The sequence below is a fragment of the Callorhinchus milii genome, unplaced genomic scaffold (assembly GCF_018977255.1).
Source record: "Callorhinchus milii isolate IMCB2004 unplaced genomic scaffold, IMCB_Cmil_1.0 Scaffold4, whole genome shotgun sequence".
Classification (NCBI taxonomy): Eukaryota; Metazoa; Chordata; class Chondrichthyes; order Chimaeriformes; family Callorhinchidae; genus Callorhinchus; species Callorhinchus milii.
The window spans coordinates 46,865,840-46,883,724 of NW_024704745.1; the positions used below are offsets into that span (position 1 = coordinate 46,865,840).

Consider the following 17,885-nt stretch of genomic DNA (forward strand, 5'->3'; position numbering starts at 1 on the left):
ACCTTCCTTTGAATTGTTCTGCTGAAGAATCGTACCTGAAACGTTAACCTATTATTCTTTTTCAGATGCTGATTGATCTGATTGCTGATTGATTCTCCAGTATTTCTGTACTTACTTCAGATTATCAGTATTCATAGGTGTTACTTTTACTTCCAGGAATCCATTACTAGTTTATTTCAGCCATATTACGATCAACAATTTAGCTTCACTGTAAATAAGGTAAGCGGTTTATGGAATAACGTCATGGAGGACCGTTACCCAATGCCATAGCCATCTTGTCCCTTTTCTGAGACAGAAATGTCAAGCAAATGCCTGAAAAATTTTATTTTCACTTTAAGTTAATAATGCTTTTGATTTCAGATAATGATAAACTCCATAATACAAAATTATATTTATGATTTGAAATCATTGTGTGAAATCATTGAACCAGTCATATATTTATACAGTTGGATCTGATGTTGGGGTGAAAATTTCAAATCTTAAAAGAAGCTTTTGTCATGTTGATGATTGTCCCACTTCCCCTCCCAACTTAATCACAGAGATTGCGAGAAGCATTGAGTTACCAATTTACAGAGTGACGATTCCCAGGTTACCTGCTTAACTCAACAAAAATACGTAGTTTAGTTAGCATGCCAGGAACTTCTGTGGATAGACAAATCAAATAGCAGTCACATGCAACCATTATGTTAAATTCAGTGGGTGGGGGACACACCATACAATTTTCTATAACATGATCATTTTCATGTCACCATTTGTGCCCCTTGTATCCAAGGTGAAGAACGCCAGACAAATTTAAGATATTTCAGAATTGTGGAATATTCTTAAATTCAGTCTTGATTCAGAAGTTGGATTTCCATTTGTTTTAAAAAGAACCAGCTTTCAAATTAAGACGAACTACAGAATTTTCACAATTCTTTGTGATCTTAAACCTTTAAGACAAAATAATCTTAAAGGCTAAGATGAGATGGAATTTCGGACCGCACGTTCATTAAATTTACTGGAGAATTTATTGGAGAATCACTACTGATGCTATACGGGAAGAAAATGTATTCCTCTCAGGAAAATAAGAACCATGGCAAGAAGAGGAACACCAAAATAGCTTGATAAGGAGGTCAAAACTAACCTAAATGCCAAAACAATATAAGAAAATAAAAAGCAGTGAGTACTCCTGGTTGAAGTTAAATAAAAGGTTTATTGGAGGGAGTAAGAGGGCAATAGAAAGGCAGATTGCAAACAGCAGCAAGTTAGATTCAAAGAGATTTTTATCTATGTTATATATGTTATCAGTGGAAAACTTGTTAAAGACCTAAGATCCTCTGTTGGATAAGTTAGGAAGAAATATTATAGATCAGAAGATGGTAGATGTCTTAACTAATTTATGCATGCTTTTTTAGAATTGAAGATTGTGGTCAAATTCCAGATCCATTTGTTTTGTTCAGGAATCTCAGTAGATCTCAGTGAAGCATGTGTTGGAAGCTGATGCCATCATTTCTATGGGGAAGAGAATTAGGTGATAATTATCACATCACAAGTCACATACCCCCTGATGACAACTGGGCCAGACTGAGTACACCATAATATCCATAAGGCAATTTGAGTGGAAATAGATTAGACTAAGCTAATATTTTTAGGGGCTTAATTGCTCTCTCATTTCCTCCAATTTTCTGCCCATTCTACTCTGGTCGATAAATCTACTGATCATAACAATGTGGCCCGCTGCAATTTTTCTCATTATAAGTTCACACTATCATAGTCCAACTTGCCATTGTTTCAGTATCAGTACAACCTATGATATGAAGAAATTCTGTGAATTAAATGCCTTTAAGAAAACCTGTCAGGTGAGATATGTTTAATGTTCAGAGAGAGAAAATGTATGTAGCTCTATAATATTTTAATATTTCAATATTTTTAAAGCCTCTATAAACTCCAGATCCATATCCGTAAACTGAAGGATAGCTAACCAGTGATTCATAAAAGGAATAAGACATGATCCTGGATTTAGAAAGGAAAAGCCAAACATCTGCAGTGGGGAAATGTTTAGAATCTTTATGAAGATTATTCTAAATGCTCATTTAAAGAGCACCAATGTTATAAGACGAGTATCAAGGAATCTACTGGAATTCTTTAAGGAAATAACTGAAAAAAGAATACACAGTACCGGGATAAAATTATTTCTAGAGAATATTAAAGCCAATGGGATTAATGACAAATGTGATAGTTGGATTGGAACTGGTTTGCAATAAGAAGCTGAAGGTGATGACAATGGAAAAAAAAACGCATCTAGGGCAAGCAACCAGTAGAGTTCCACAAGGTTATGGAGTCTCTGCAATTTATACTGTTTAAAATTGCTTGGAGCTTAGCATCTTTCTCTATGGGCAGGAATATAGTACAACAATCCTTGTATTCAATATAATGCCTTATTACATTGCTGAAACATCTCAGAGTGTGACAGAATTTACTACAAAGTGCGGTGATTAGTATCTTGTGGTAATACCTGTGAGCCAATTTGTGCACAACAATGTCCCACAAACAGCTATGAAGTAAATACTTATTTCATCTTGCCAGTTATTGGCTAGGACACTGGTAGAAAGGCCCCTCTCTTTTCGAATATTGTCATGAGATTTTTAACATCCACCTATGAATGGCATCTTTAACAATGCAATAATAATAATCCTTGCATTTGATACAGCGCTTTTCAGGTCGGGAGGACGTCCCAAAGCGCTTCACAGAACACACTGTAAAGTGAATTGACTGTATATTTGTGGGCGAACGCGGCAGCCAATTGCGCACAGCAATGTCCCACAAACAGTGGTAGATTGAAAATGACCAATTTTTTATTATTGTTTTTGGTTTTGGAGAGATTATTATTAGGTGTGTGGAGTAAGGAAACTTGCCCAAGGTTTCGCCCTGACCTGCCTGGAATTGAACTCAGGTCTCTCGCTTGCAAAGCGAATGCTCTCACCACTGAGCTACAGGACTCCAGTAGATCACACATCTACTGATTTACTGAGCCGCAGACAAAAATATTATTCATAATGTCATGTTTATCATTAACTTCAGTTCTGTTTACCAGACTTGAGGTATTCAGAGGCTGCAGAATTAAGGCACGTTTTGAGGTTAGGAGAAGTGTCCCTGTTGGAGATTTCAGATTACTTTATCACCCCACCATGGCAAAGCGAGCGCTCTAACCACTGAGCTACAGGACTCCACAATGTAGCAATGCCTCCCCAACACTTACATTGGAGTGTTAGTCTAAACTATGAGCTCAACACCCAGACATGGGGCAAGACCTTCTGACTCAGAGATGGTTCCCCCAAAATAATAATAATCCTTGCATTTGGTACAGCATCTTTCATGTCAGGAGGATGTCCCAAAGCACTTCACAGGATATATTGCAAAGTGGAGTGTTTTGTGGGCGAACAACTGCACCAGTCTGACACTCTATAATAGTATTCAAAAAGATCTGAACCAATTAAGCAGAGTGGCGGGTGGATTTTAATGTAAATAAATGTAACATAATGGATAATGAAACAAAGAAATATTTAGACTCAAAAAATCCAATTTCTATTACCATTTAAGACATTTTAATTTTAAACCTACGCCCTTTGTTCTGCTCTGGTCGTCTTTAAGCCAAATTAACTGCTGGCTTAATTATCCATACTTCTCATATATTAAAGACATGGCCTTCCTATTCTTATTTCAAATGAAAGCAAAGGTAAATTTTGTGTGATCTGTAATAAGTGGGCTTGATGACCTGATTGTTCTTTTTGTGTTCTGAGCTTTCTTATGTAAATGAACAATGCTATTTAAGGTCTGTAAATTAAAGAATAACAGGCCTGGAGGGATAATAATATTAAGATGGATTAGAACCCCATTTATTCCGTATGTCTTCCACTGATCCCTGTGCATATTTGCAGTTATAGTATTTGTTACATACCTTATTAATGTGCCAATTTGTACTTGCAGCATTGTTCAACCTTGTGCCAGTGGGACTCAGAGTCGTTGCCATTCAGGGCGTGAAGTCAGGGTTGTACGTGGCCATGAATGGTGAAGGATACCTTTACACATCAGTAAGTACTCTCAACTATTCAGACTCAAGTAGCATTTTTAAGGCAGTAGGAAACTGGAGGCAAAAATAATCCAGTCTGCAGGGTTCATCTTCTGTTGATTGCTTAAAATAAGAGTCTTTATAATGGATACACCCATGTGACATCCAAACAGATGTATGAATGTATGTATCAAATTCCACCCCAGTGTAGATTTACTCCATTAATATAGCATTAAAAGGTCCAGATTTTGTCAAATTCACAAATAGTCTTTAATTTTGATGCTGGTTTTCTGTACATTATTTTAAGAATTTCAGAAAACAAGCTTCAAATCAACAATTTGCCAAATTCTTGACTCTTAAAATGCTACATTAATAGACTAAATCTAGACTGAGATGGAATTTCTACAAGTAGTCTGCTACATTTTAAATGTGGTTTCTTCAATTACCCTTAATCTAAAAACCTTCCCAAAATCTTGTTTTGAATGATATTGATTGTGTTGACAGTGCGTTTGATGTAATTATAATCTTAGGATAATAATTGCAATATAGATAGCTTGGCAAGATTTGCTTATGTGCAATTTTGAAGCATTTTGAATGTGTTGGCGAAAACCTGAAATGAAAGAAAAAGTTGTCAATGGCTAATTTGCATTTAAAAATGCATAATGATTGCATATTTAAAACATTGAATTGTGTTGAATAATGCATTGTTCATCATATTGAATGTTTTAGAAATGTAACAATTACAATTTTGTGTTAAACAACTCTGTTATGAAATACCACAATTTAGTCTACATTATCCTGATTTGAGCTGTTTTTGTTCAGTGTGCTTTTTATTAATGTGGAAGTTCGAACTCCATTATGGTTACACTTTAGAAACTTTCATCATTTCTGTTTAGAGTTAAAAAAGATTAGTTAATCCTGATTCATGTTGAATCCGTCTGCGACACGCTGGCGACAGCTGTATGTCATTGATTGTCCCATGTCATTTAACCGAGAGATGCTGCCACTACAGTGGCGCTTGATGTATATTCTCTGACAGACTCACTGATATGCAGACATCAGTCTTAACTTCCATTTCTCGCAAATGCAAGAAGCAGCAAAGTTTAGAAAAACAAACTGTTATCTTTGCAAGGTCACAGATAGAATTCAAGGTTTGGCAGAAATTAAGTACTGGAGTGCCACCTGCTAGGTGTTAGACTGCATCTACTTAGTGTTTACAGCCTCTGAATCAATGTACCATTTTTTAAAACTTCTCTCACAAAATATCTCTGCTCACCTAACGGCACTGACTCTTGCAGAGGTAAGGTTTCACAGTTATCATTTGTCCTTCGAGCCTTGCTCGTGTCTATTCTTCATGTATGAGCCGAGATAGTGAGTGTCAGTAAGCTGCTTGACTGTGAGAGGCATCACAGCTGATCCCGAACCTTCCATCAGCCAATATCACACATTTGAACAGTGGAAAGCCATCAGGAATGGAAACTTGGCCACCTCTCCCCAGCCCAAAGATGCTACAGTCAATTGCCCTCATGTTGGGTAAAATCAGGTAATGCAGCACATGCCAAATGTTGAACCAATCACCTTCTTATTCTGTATGGCTCAGTACCCTGCAGTACATTTACCAAAATAGCTCATTTATCAAATGCTTTCTGTATGAACTTACCATCTCAGCTTGTAGAGCGTGAGTTGAAAAGTTAAAATAGAGTATGATACATGGGTAGGGGAGAAATGAATAAAGGAAAGTAACAAATAAAACAAAGGATAACATTATTATTCAATTTTTCAGCTTCTTTTAATGTAATACTTGTAAACTCACCCTTCCGCTCTCTATTTTGACCAAAACTACTGTGTATATTTCACTAACAGAAGAACCGGAAGAAAATTAGCCACAGTAAACTTCCTGGGATGCAGTTTGACGCAAATAAACGGAAATGCTGAAGTGATTCATTAATGATTAAATGAGTTGATAACAACAACCATTGCTTTCCTGATTGTAACTGGAAGGCACTTATTATTAAAAGTTAAAAGGACATCAGATGCTCTGACAATTGTCTGACAGTCAGTTTGCATTAGCACATCAATAAAAGACTAGATTGTCCTTAGCCACTGAAGATCCACAGAAGGAGTCAATGATATTTAAGGTGCCATTGAAAGCAGCTGATCTGATTGGACAGCTTTGATGCTGAACACACTGAACTTCACTGTTCTGGAAGGAGGAACATAAATTCAGCCCTCAAAATGGCTTAGTCAGATGATTTGATGACTTGATGATTTGGTATGTTTGAGAACGAGTGAAGATATAGCAGTCATGAAGGATCCAGGTTGGATGTCCCCTTTCTGCCTTTCCTTCCTTCCCCACCTTGCCACAGATGACAATAGAGGTGTGGAAGAGTACAAAGGGGATACTAAGCAATGCTCTCATGTTGTTGCTGGCTTAACTCTCTCCTGGAATGTTCTTTGGTTGATTTTAGGAGTTGGGGAGCAACTTTTGAAGTAAATTGTTCTTTTTCGAATCGGCCTTTTTTTTTGAGGGTGTGGGGGTCTCTGTTTTGTGTATGCTTTAGAAGGGGACTGAATGGTCAGTAAATATATATTGTGAGGGAAGTGGAGTACGGGAATTCATCTGAGTTTTAATGGGCTCCTGGGTCTTTTTTTCTTGTCCTTTCCTATGGGTATATATGCAAGAACAGACTGGGAAGGGTGTGTTGCCACCCAATGGTAATTTTCACCACTGTAACTTAATACAGTGAACGCTTATAGTATAAACTACCAAGCTCTTTAAGTACAATAAATAGCTTCCAAATGTGTAGTTTGTAGCTAATCTGTATTGTTACTACAAACTTCATTTAGTTCAGTTAAAGAAGCATAATAATTATAGTAATCCTTGCATTTGATATAGCACCTTTCACATTGGGAGGATGTCTCAAAGTGTGTAGTGACTGCGTATTTTATAGGTGAGTAACGCAGTCAATTTGCACACAGCAATGCCCCACAAACAACCATGTAATGAATGCCATTTTTTATTTGGCCAGAGCACCAAAAGAAACACCCTTTTCTTTTTGAAGATTGCCATGAGATCTTTAATGTCCACCTGAACAGCCAGATGAGGTTTCAATTTTAAAATCTCATCTGAAGGACAGGTCCTCCAACAATGCGTTACCCTGCGAGCTCTGTAGAGTGCAGATTAACAAAGATTTAGGAACAGACTGCCCACTGCCTTCCAGATCAGTGAATGTTGTTTACCACAGAAAAAATGGTTGATGAGAGAAGGATGGGCTAGTTTATGGAATAGGTGGAAAAATGGGACTGTGATGAATCTTCTTTTCAGCATTTCATCATCTCTGAACCTTTCTCTGGTCAAATTTCTCTGTGTCTGATGTTAGCAAGGCTTTTATATAGAACTGATTTTTTTTATATTGTGCTTCTCTGCATATGTCTACAATGCAAAATATCACTTATGTGTCACTCACACGTATGAAAATGGATCACATAAATCAAGCTAGAATGATAAACATATAGCTTCAGATTTTCCATGAAGATAAAAGAACAGTGTTCTCCATTACCACTATCAGCAATACTATTCTACGAAACCTGATTAAGGGGGCAAGCTCCGCAGAGCACTGCCAAGGTCAAAAGATAAGGAGAGAAGATGATACAAATCAAGAAGTAGTACAAACCTTGTGCTTTGAAAGGCTGTGGATTGTAGGAGGAAGGATGCACTTAGTAGTGTTATTTACAAAAATGATTGAGCTAGGTGTTTCTACCCAGATGCATCTCATTTCACAGGCAGCACGTGGTGTAGGGAGAGACGCCATAGACTCAGCATTGGATAAGGCTGTAAATGAAATGAATACATCATGTACATTATGCACATTATCTCAGAGACCATTTAGTCAGTGATATAGATGACCATCACGTCAATAGATCCATTGATAAAATAGGCTTCTGTTGTATAGAAATTCTTCTATAATATATATTTATATATATTTAAACTTTCTTCAGCTCAACGTGCGTAAAACACTTTCTTCAGCTCAACATGCGTAAAACTGAGGCCCTCCTGATTGGCTCGCGTCAGCACCTCCGCACCTCAGGAACTGACAGCATCAGCATCCAAGGCTGCACTCTCCCCCTCTCAAAGCCAATCGGGAACCTTGGTGTTCTGTTCGACCCTGAGCTGTTCTTTCTCCCTCATATCCGCGCCACAACTGGCACCGCCTTCCATCACCTCCGGAATATCACCAGACTACGGCATTACCTCACCCCTCACGCTGCTGAAACTCTGGTCCACACCTTTATCACCTCAAGGCTGGACTATGGGAACTCTCTCCTCGCCGGCCTTCCCGCCACCTCCCTCCACAAGCTGCAGGTCATTCAGAACTCTGCAGCTCGTGTACTGTCCCGCACCAGGCTTCGTGACCACATCACTCCCACCCTCGCTCGCCTCCACTGGCTCCCCATCCCCCAGAGGATTGAATTCAAGATCCTCATCCTCACCTACAAGGCCATTCACGGCCTCGCTCCCTCCTACCTCTCCGACCTACTATCCCCCTACCTACCTGCCCGTACCCTCCGTTCCTCTGGCTCTGGTCTGCTCCACATCCCCCGCCCCAACCGCCCTACCATCGGTGGCCGGGCCTTCAGCCTCTCAGCCCCGAGGCTCTGGAACTCTATCCCCCAGTGCCTTCGCCGCCTCCTCCCTTTCCTCCTTCAATGCTGGTCTCAAGACCTTTCTCTTTGACTGTGCCTTCAGCTCCCCTCTCGACTCTCTACCCCCTCCTCGCTCCCTCCTTTCCCTCCCCTCACCCTGACCATTTCCCCCCTGCTCGGGTCCTGACCCAACTGTACAGCGCCTTGGGATGTCCTCCCGACGTGAAAGGCGCTCTTTAAATGGAGTCTTGTTGTTGTTGTAAACTCTTAGTTCTGCATTAAAGCATAGTAGTTAATGTACAAGATGTCCAGATATATGTTCACTACTCAGGACCCATTCACATGTTCATACAAAAGGAAGGATGTTTTTAGGTATGATTTCACATTCATTAATATAAGATCCATAATGCATTGGATTAAAATAACAGACATGGCTCAGCCTGTGATTTATGAGGAGTAGAATAAACCTGCATGAGTCAGACGTACCAGAAGAGAGCTGTTTAAAGGAAAAATCCACAGCAAGGCTTCCTTCATCTGTAAACTGATATTTGCAAACAGACACATCTCACTCATTGCATTAAGGATGTTTATCCAGTTCAGTTTGTTAGGTCTAAATAACGTTTTGTAAGGAGGCTTTGGCAGCAGAACATAGTCAATATACAATCAAAGCATCAGCATGTTATAATTGTCTCTGTAAACAAAAGATATATGTTGGGAAGTCACGGATCGCCCATCAAGTACCATGAATCGCATAACTCATAAGCAGTATCAGTCTGAAAAAGTTATTCTGGTCACAAATAGTAACTTGTTTTCTATTTGCAATCTACCATTTCCTGATATGTATGACAATGCATCATGTTTTTCTTTCATAGTTTACAAATATTTTTTCAGATTGCTATTCTTTTAAAAATGAAAACACTGAACTCAAGTTGCAGTACATTCCACAGGCATCATTTGCCTTCTATTCGTCATCTTTTATGTAAGTCCAGATGTAATTGCAGGCTTTTCAAGCCTGACCCACTCCTGACATCTACAGACATATTTTGTAGGGAAGAGCTTGCTTGATGTGGAGTCTTGTAGCTCAGTGGTTAGAGCACTCGGCTTGCAAGCGAGACACCTGGGTTCAATTCCAGGCAGGGTAAAACCTTGGGCAAGTTTCCTTACTCCACACGCCTGATAATAATCCCTCAAAACAAAACAATAATAAATTGGTCACTTCCAATCCACAACTGTTTGTGGGACACTGCTGTGCGCAATTGGCTGCCATGTTTCGCCCATAAATATACAGTCAATTGACTTTACAGTATATTCTGTGAAGCGCTTTGAGATGTCAAGAAGACGTGAAAAGCACTATATCAAATGCAAGGATTATTATTATTATTGATAATGAAACGAAAATGACTCAGGTTGTTTGTACTCTTCCAGGGAACATTGAAAACAATTATAGTATCAATTGACTTGGTGCAGACATGGAATTGAAACTGAGGCGCCTTCTTCCTTCGTATTGTTCTATATTAGATAATAATAATAATAATAATCCTTGCATTTGATATAACGCTTTTCATGTCGGGAGGACGTCCCAAAGCGCTTCACAGAACACACACTGTAAAGTGAATTGACTGTATATTTGTGGGCGAACGCAGCAGCCAATTGCGCACAGCAATGTCCCACAAACAGTTGTAGATTGAAAATGACCAATTTATTATTGTTTGGGGTTTTTGGAGGGATTATTATTAGGTGTGTGGAGTAAGGAAACTTGCCCAAGGTTTCGCCCTGCCTGGAATTGAACTTAGGTCTCTCGCTTGCAAAGCGAGTCGTCTCACCACTGAGCTACAGGACTCCAGAAGATCACACATCTACTGATTTACTGAGCCGCAGACAAAAATATTATTCATAATGTCATGTTTATCATTAACTTCAGTTCTGTTTACTAGACTTGAGGTATTCAGAGGCTGCAGAATTAAGGCACGTTTTGAGGTTAGGAGAAGTGTCCCTGTTGGAGATTTCAGATTATTTTATCACCCCACCATAAAAAACAAATCCATGTGTAAAGGTTTTCATTGGGAAGAAGAGCTGCCAAGGGGTGAATTAGGCCAGGAGAGATTGCAGACCATTGGATTGACTTTGGAAGAAGGGGACAATAAGAGGAAGTGAAACCTGAGTCAGATAAATCAAGAGAGTAAACTACTATGGAAGAGAAAAAAACAATGACTGACAGAGGGAAAAATAACTTATATATTCTTCAGCCTGGCTCAGATGGTAGCACTCTTGCTCTAGGTTAGAAGATTGTCGGTTCAAGCTTCACATTGGAAATTTGACTTCACAGTCTTGGCTCTCTCTCCAGAGGAGCACTGACCAGAGGGCTGAACTTCCAGTCAGGTGTTCTGTGTATGGATCGTGATGATGTTGGATTTGAATAGGATTTCCACAATACAATCTGCATTGTCAAAGTTGTTCTACATAATATAAACCAAGATTTGAGTCCCCAGGTGTGGGAAACCTGTCTGATTTACCTCTCCCTACCCCAAGAGAGAGGTAAATCAGAGGTGCATTGCATTCAAAATTGGAGGTGTCATCTGTAATAAGACATTAAACTAAGATTCTGTCAGCCTGTTTAGATCTTCCATTGCCACTGTTTGAATAGTGAAGGGTGTTTTGCCCAATATCATCCAATAATCTCAAAATAGATAGTTTATTCAATTCACGGTGGCTGTATGCAAATTGGCTGAAGCTTTTGCCTGCATATATTCAGTCACCAGAGTGATAGCAATTTACTTTAAGATGTCTGAATGCTATAGACATAGTACATAGATTATTACTTATCTATTCAAAGGATTTATAGTACTAGTAGCTAAAATAATTCTCTTTTGTTATGCAGTAATTTAAGTGCACAAAGGCTGTCCAGGTAATCCAATAAAGATCCTGTCGACTGGGTAGTGCCATAAATTGTGACTAATTGGTCTTGGGTCTAATAATGTATTATTGATGTTATATGAGAGGCAGAGAAACTGAAACTCATTAGAGGAGTTGTTGCAGAGTGATAAATAGTAATATTTAATTTGAAGATTTTATGTTGTTGATATTAGTACAATATTATAGTTAGGGGGCCTATCCTTTTATTTCAGAGATTGAAAATGTGTAAACTTCATTTTGCAGGTGTGGTAAAAACTGCTTTTGACTCCTGGATGGTCTGGTGGATATATTAACTGCGCTATATGGACTGGAAAGGCAGGTTCAAATCCCAGACTGCGCTGAATTAGCAAGTCTCAGCATGGCAGCAAACGGGGCACTACAATTAGTTTAAGAACCCTTAGGAGAGGTAAATCAGACAGGGTTCCCACTCCTGACAGCTAAAATTCTGGTTCGTCTTCTATGGAACAACTTTGACAATGCAAATTATATTTTGGAAATCCTAATCAAATCCAACATCACCATTGTCTATAAATAGCACACCACCTTTCTGGTCACAATCCAGAGACATCTGTTAGAAGTATGTAGTATGTAGACATTAGGGAGGATATGTTCGGCCTTACCTATTCTGACCCTATATTCTAAAAGCTTTCTTGCACGCATTGCAAAACTCACATGAGAATATTTATCACTTGGTACTGCTGAACAACTGGTGCTCAAGGACTATGCCTGTTTAGAAAGAACATTAGCCTTCAGAATGGGGATGGGAAATTGACTAAAACACATATTTGTGCGGGAATTGAATGGATTACTGGATTAGGAAACAAGTCTTCCATTTCCTGTTCCAGGCTTTGATTCAGACCAGACCCCAGAATAATGAGATGATCTTCCTTGTCTGTTAGCTTAAGGGGCATGTGTGAAATGTCGTTTGTTGGAGAAATGTATTTGCTATGGGGCCCAGAAAGAAAGAAAGATATATTAAAAACGTGAGTAAACAACTGCCTCTATTTAGTTAGTGACACAAATAATTTATGGCTGCCAAATGGGACAACATTTCACAATAAAATACAAAAGACTTCAAATTCAAACCACTCCCCCCACCCACTCCCTGATTATTTTTGTATAATAGATTTTTAACCCTATATTAAGCCATTTTCTAACATGTACTTGAAGTCCTATATTGAATCTAATCTCTTGGCCATCAGCAATGAGAGTGGCTCCATAAAGAATCTCCTTCAATCAGCTCAGTATTGGATGTCAACAGGAAACTCCAGTATTGACAAAACTGAGTACGAACTATGTGACTGAAGACACTTCCCCAGCCTCTGCCTTGCTTTAATCTCAATCTACATATTTGGGTGGTAGATCATTGATTATTAGCAGGGTGCTGGTCTGCATAATAATGGGATATTTAACAATCATTGTACTGGGAGGCCTGCTTACACAAATCCCAGCCTGTGTTCGGTGTGCTAATTACAACTTCTGATTTGTGAACGTTGTGAGTTGTTTAATTTGCAAGATATGCAAAATAGCAAATTGTGAATCCTAAAAGCTGGAAAAATCTGAAAAAAAGTCAAAAAGTAAAACTGTGCTGGCATTTTCTCAGACCAACAGGTTTTGGGATTCACAATAAATTAGCATTTGAAGGGTTAATTGATTTGAATTGGTTGTGGCAGTCCAAGCCTATGCTCTGCTTGCTGGAGGTTTGAGGTACCTTTCTTGGCTAAATATTAAGTTTCTATCCAGTTTTTAACTACATTTGTATTTTTTCGAGATAACTGCAATGAATTTGACATTGGGGAGCTGCGCTGAAAACTTGGTGCAAGGTTTGCAAAAAAATAAATGGGACCAGTGATAAGATGAACCTGGTAATGAGAGCATTGGGAAGGTACAGGGGTTAGCTCCTGAGAAGACTTTTGTGTGGGCAGAGGCAATTTACTGGTATGGTCATTAGAACAGTTTACCAAGTGATTAATTATGAGAATGAAGATTGGAGGCCCATGCAACAGGAACTAAGGCTCGATAAAAGATTCATGGAGATTACAAAGTGAACAGTTTGGTTTTGGAAACCTGTGTAATACCGTTTTACCCTTTTGTGTCGACATCCCAGGGACTGAACAGATTTTGTCGACATGAGCAGGTTGCCGATCTAAGCAGTCAAAACAAAATGTATATAGTGCTGTTGAAAACTTTTGTCAATATAACCAGGATGTCCATCCAAATGGGTTTGATAAGTGAGTAGCACTATAGTATGTCAAACAGATGAGTAGGAGGTCAATGCTCCCATCCTGTTATACAGACTTTGAGTCAGTGTTTCCTCTGTGTCACAGAGGCCAGCTCAGGAAGTGGAATCTCTCCACTGATGATAATGAGCCACTTCTCATCTTTAAATGCTCTTCTCATCATCATTGAGGTTGATTCACTGATGGTGATGATACCTCCACAATTAAGCTGTAATATTGGATGTAATCAGCCTGTTTATTCTGCAGTGTACAAACACAAAATAATCAGCAGCAGGCATTTCAGCACAATGAATACAACTGTCACCAAGAATAGCTCTGTATTATATGAGCATAGTCTTTATGTTTATTGGCTATTTCTGTGGTGGCCAGCTCACGATGCCAACAGCAAAATATTACCACAGCAATAAGTTACATTGGAAGATTCCATCAAAAATGATATATGCATTTTCTCTTGTTTTCTTCTTCACCTCTCCCAAATGTTGCTAAATCTTTAAAAGGAGGAATGTAGAATCCTGTCAACTTAGTTTCCAGAGTAGAATGGTGTTCTACATGATATCTAGCAGGAGAGTGAGGAAGAGTGGAACGTGGCTGATTTTTTCCACTTCCTCATTGCAGAAAGTAAAGATACCATCCCAAATGTTGTTCTGGCTGAGCTAACTACATGGATAAGGGAATATATTGAAAACAACAACATTCATAACTAATAATTATCACATGGAATCAGTTATGAACATTACATGTTTTACTGCATTATTTTCTTTAAAAAATATGAATGCAATCCCTACACCCTGCATTGTCCTTTTCCATCTGGTCTCTTTTTACTGCTTTGCATCCTTCAAATAGAAAGAGGAGACTGCTTGGTTTAAGACCAAATATTTTTCTGAAAAAAGTTTTGATTTTAAAATCATAATAATTACCCATAACATAATTCTGTTCATGTAGCACTTTATCAGTAGTATTTTGTGCATATCTAAGCATGAGTATGTTCTGCTTGGGTAAGATTGTGCATAGGAAGGTCAGTGCCGGTTACCAACTACGTCTCTGTGAAAAGATTGGATTGATTAGGTAGGTGAGCAGATCTTTTGATCTAGTTATTTAAAGGTCACTTGGCAGACCAGTGATATAGTTCAGGCAAATTAAAGAGGCAGCATTCATCTTTTCACCCTGAGGATACCCCATGCTTCCAAAAGCTGCTGCACTCATCTGTCCAGCCAATAGGCAATGAAAGCACACTGAAGTGTGACAGGCAAGCCTGAGCTTAATGTGCCTTGGGACATGTGCCTTGGGACAAGTCCAGATCTATGATTCTTGAGCTATGGGACCAACATAGGTTTGAAAGTTTAATGCCAAGTTTTAGAGTGGCATGATCTAATATTTTGACATCTTTCCAAATGGTAGCAGCAGAATTATAACTCATACAATCATTGCCCGATTTGTACATTGCCTTGAATACATGGTGAGAACATTATTTTTCTACTTGGAATTTTAAGTAGTGAAGTCTTTGAGATTAAATTGATTAAAAATGTATCACTAATAGGAACCTAGAATGCACTATAGATTTGCAGATCTGAATAATGCTGCAATTTAAAATGAAATGCATTTGTATAAATACTTCTCATCTTATTTTTTACCGAGATAATCAAGCTAGATTTAAAACACTTTATGTACTAGATTTTATTAATGCTATTTATCCATTTGGTGCATTTATTGTCAAGCATACAATTAAAACAATATTATATATAATACACTTCAATGTAGGAATACCGTAATATTATTTATTGTCAAGTGTAGACACTTTTTGAGCAAAATGTGACTTATTTTGTGTATAGCAAGATCACACAAACAGCCATGAGGTGAATAATCAATTTATCTGGAGAATTGTTGGCCAGAACTCCAGGAGAAACTGCCTTCAGTTTTCAAGCAATGCAAAGGGATGCCTCATCCAAAGAACGGCACCTCCAACAATGCAATGCTTACTGCACTGGAGTTTCAGCCTAGACTCACTAAAAGTCTTGTCATGGAGCATGAACCTACTACCTTCTGACCCAAAGGCAAAAGTGCTGACAACTGAGCTGAGCTGAATCATAGAATTGTACAGCACAGAAGGAAGCCATTTGGCCCATTGTGTCTGCAAGCTGATACAAATTAGTTTTCAAAGAGACAAAAATCTGAAAGATTACACTCACTGTTTGAGTTTTCCGCATTCAGGCACCTGACCATTTCTAAATGCCTCTAATAACTGCTATCGTTGTTATGTAGGAACTGATGACTTTTAGCAGTGAAATGAGCAACTTCCCTCATTATTTGAGTGCAACTAAACTTGTATTTAAATCTTAACTTGAAGCTTGGTGTGATTCATTTTTGTTGATAAGTAAATATTTCTTTCTCAAATGCTAATAAATGCATAACACAGTCATTGCACCTTTCGTTAAATAACTGTTTATATTTTACCTGACATTTGCCTGCTGAGTCATTTTCTTATTGCCTCCAGTCTCCATGACTTGAGACTGTCAGCAGACAAGAACTGGGAATTACTATCGATTTTCTATTGAAAGTATCTAGAAGGAGAGGCTCCTTCCCATATACACAAGAACATGCATATGTTTCCTAGGAAACAAGAGGGGAAAACAAAAGCCACTTTGTTTAATCCTACAGACGGATTATTTTCAATGTCAATGTCAATTTTGTGGCACATAATAAAAATATAATAATCTTTGCCTTTATTATAGCACCTTTTCACATAGTTGGATGTCTCAAAGTGCTTCACTGGATTTCACTTTTAAGTGTAGAAACTTGAGTATTTGTAGGCAAATGTGGCTTCAAATTTGCACAACATTGTCTCACAAATATCTATGAATTGGAAGGCCTTTTTTAAATTATCTGGGTAGTTGTTGGCCTGGACGCCAGGAGGAACTCCCTTCTCTTTTCGAATAGTGCTATGAGATCTTTAACGTCCGCCTGAACAGGTAGCCAGAACTTTGGTTTAATCCAAAGGATGGCAACTCTGAAAATGCAAGCACTGAAGCCTCGTGCTTAGCCTAGACTGTGAGCTGAAAGTCCTGATGTGGAGCTTCAATCCACAACCTTCTAAGTCAGAGGTGAAAGTGCTTCGAACTGAGCCAGTATGACCCATAGATAATTAAACCCAAATTGCGAGTGACAGTCTTTAAAGGTGAAGTAATGTTGGTATCCTATAAAGTAACACTTTGACTCCACACTCTACCACCCCAGAAAAACTTAGGCTGGCCTCAGGCCCAACCATTTAGTCATGTTTGGAGGGAGAGTGGTACAAATCTTCAGTTATTGACTGGTGTAACTACAATTTTCGACTATGTGATGGCTTTACTGTTATGCTGTTTTGAAATGGCTATCTGAGGAACCTTCTTACATAATCTTAAGAAATAAGAATGAAAAAATCAGTTTTGCTTGTTTTTCATTGAATTCAGATTTCGTCGATATTTTATTTTATCTATTGTCAATGGAAAAAGGGAGCGTAATAGAAGTATTCTTTTATGTCAACATTTACCTTTCTACCTCCCTGCATTCCGTATTTATTCTTTACTTTGCTCGAGTCTTATTTTGCTCCTTTTCTGTGCTTTTGGTTCTCCTGGTGTTGTGTCACATTCCTTCACTAGGACAATAAGTGGGTGCACCCTCTACACTTCTACAGGAAGGTTTATGACAGTGAGCCATGATGATAGCCAGTATCCCCTCCGCTGTTGTAGAAATGCATGTAGCATCTGCTTGGCATCCTCACCATACCACTCCATTGGTGGCACAGCTGTGGCTGTGAACTTAGCAGAGCTTGCATTGTACCACTTTTTGCTGCAGTGTGTTAGTACGCATCATGTTAGTCCTGCACCAACACATTACACTCTCACACACACTTCGCTCTTGCAAATATTCCAAGCAGATATGTTCACAGAAAATGAAGCTATGCTAGGAAAATATCATCTGAAACAAATCCTCAGCACATTCCCTTGTTGGCATGGGTTAATGCTTGGATTCTCAGTAAAGTTAATGATCAGCAGAGAATCAGA

General features: G+C 38.6%; 1 protein-coding gene across 2 annotated transcripts in view; it reads left to right on the plus strand.

Moving 5' to 3' along the window:
* The window catches only part of fgf14 (fibroblast growth factor 14), a 342,659-nt gene that overhangs the window by 256,647 nt on the left and 68,127 nt on the right, over positions 1–17,885 (plus strand). For both annotated transcript variants that reach the window (XM_007887030.2, XM_007887031.2), the window contains exon 3: positions 3,967–4,070. In XM_007887030.2, the coding sequence (XP_007885221.1) occupies positions 3,967–4,070 (104 nt within the window). The remainder of the gene's footprint in view (positions 1–3,966; positions 4,071–17,885) is intronic.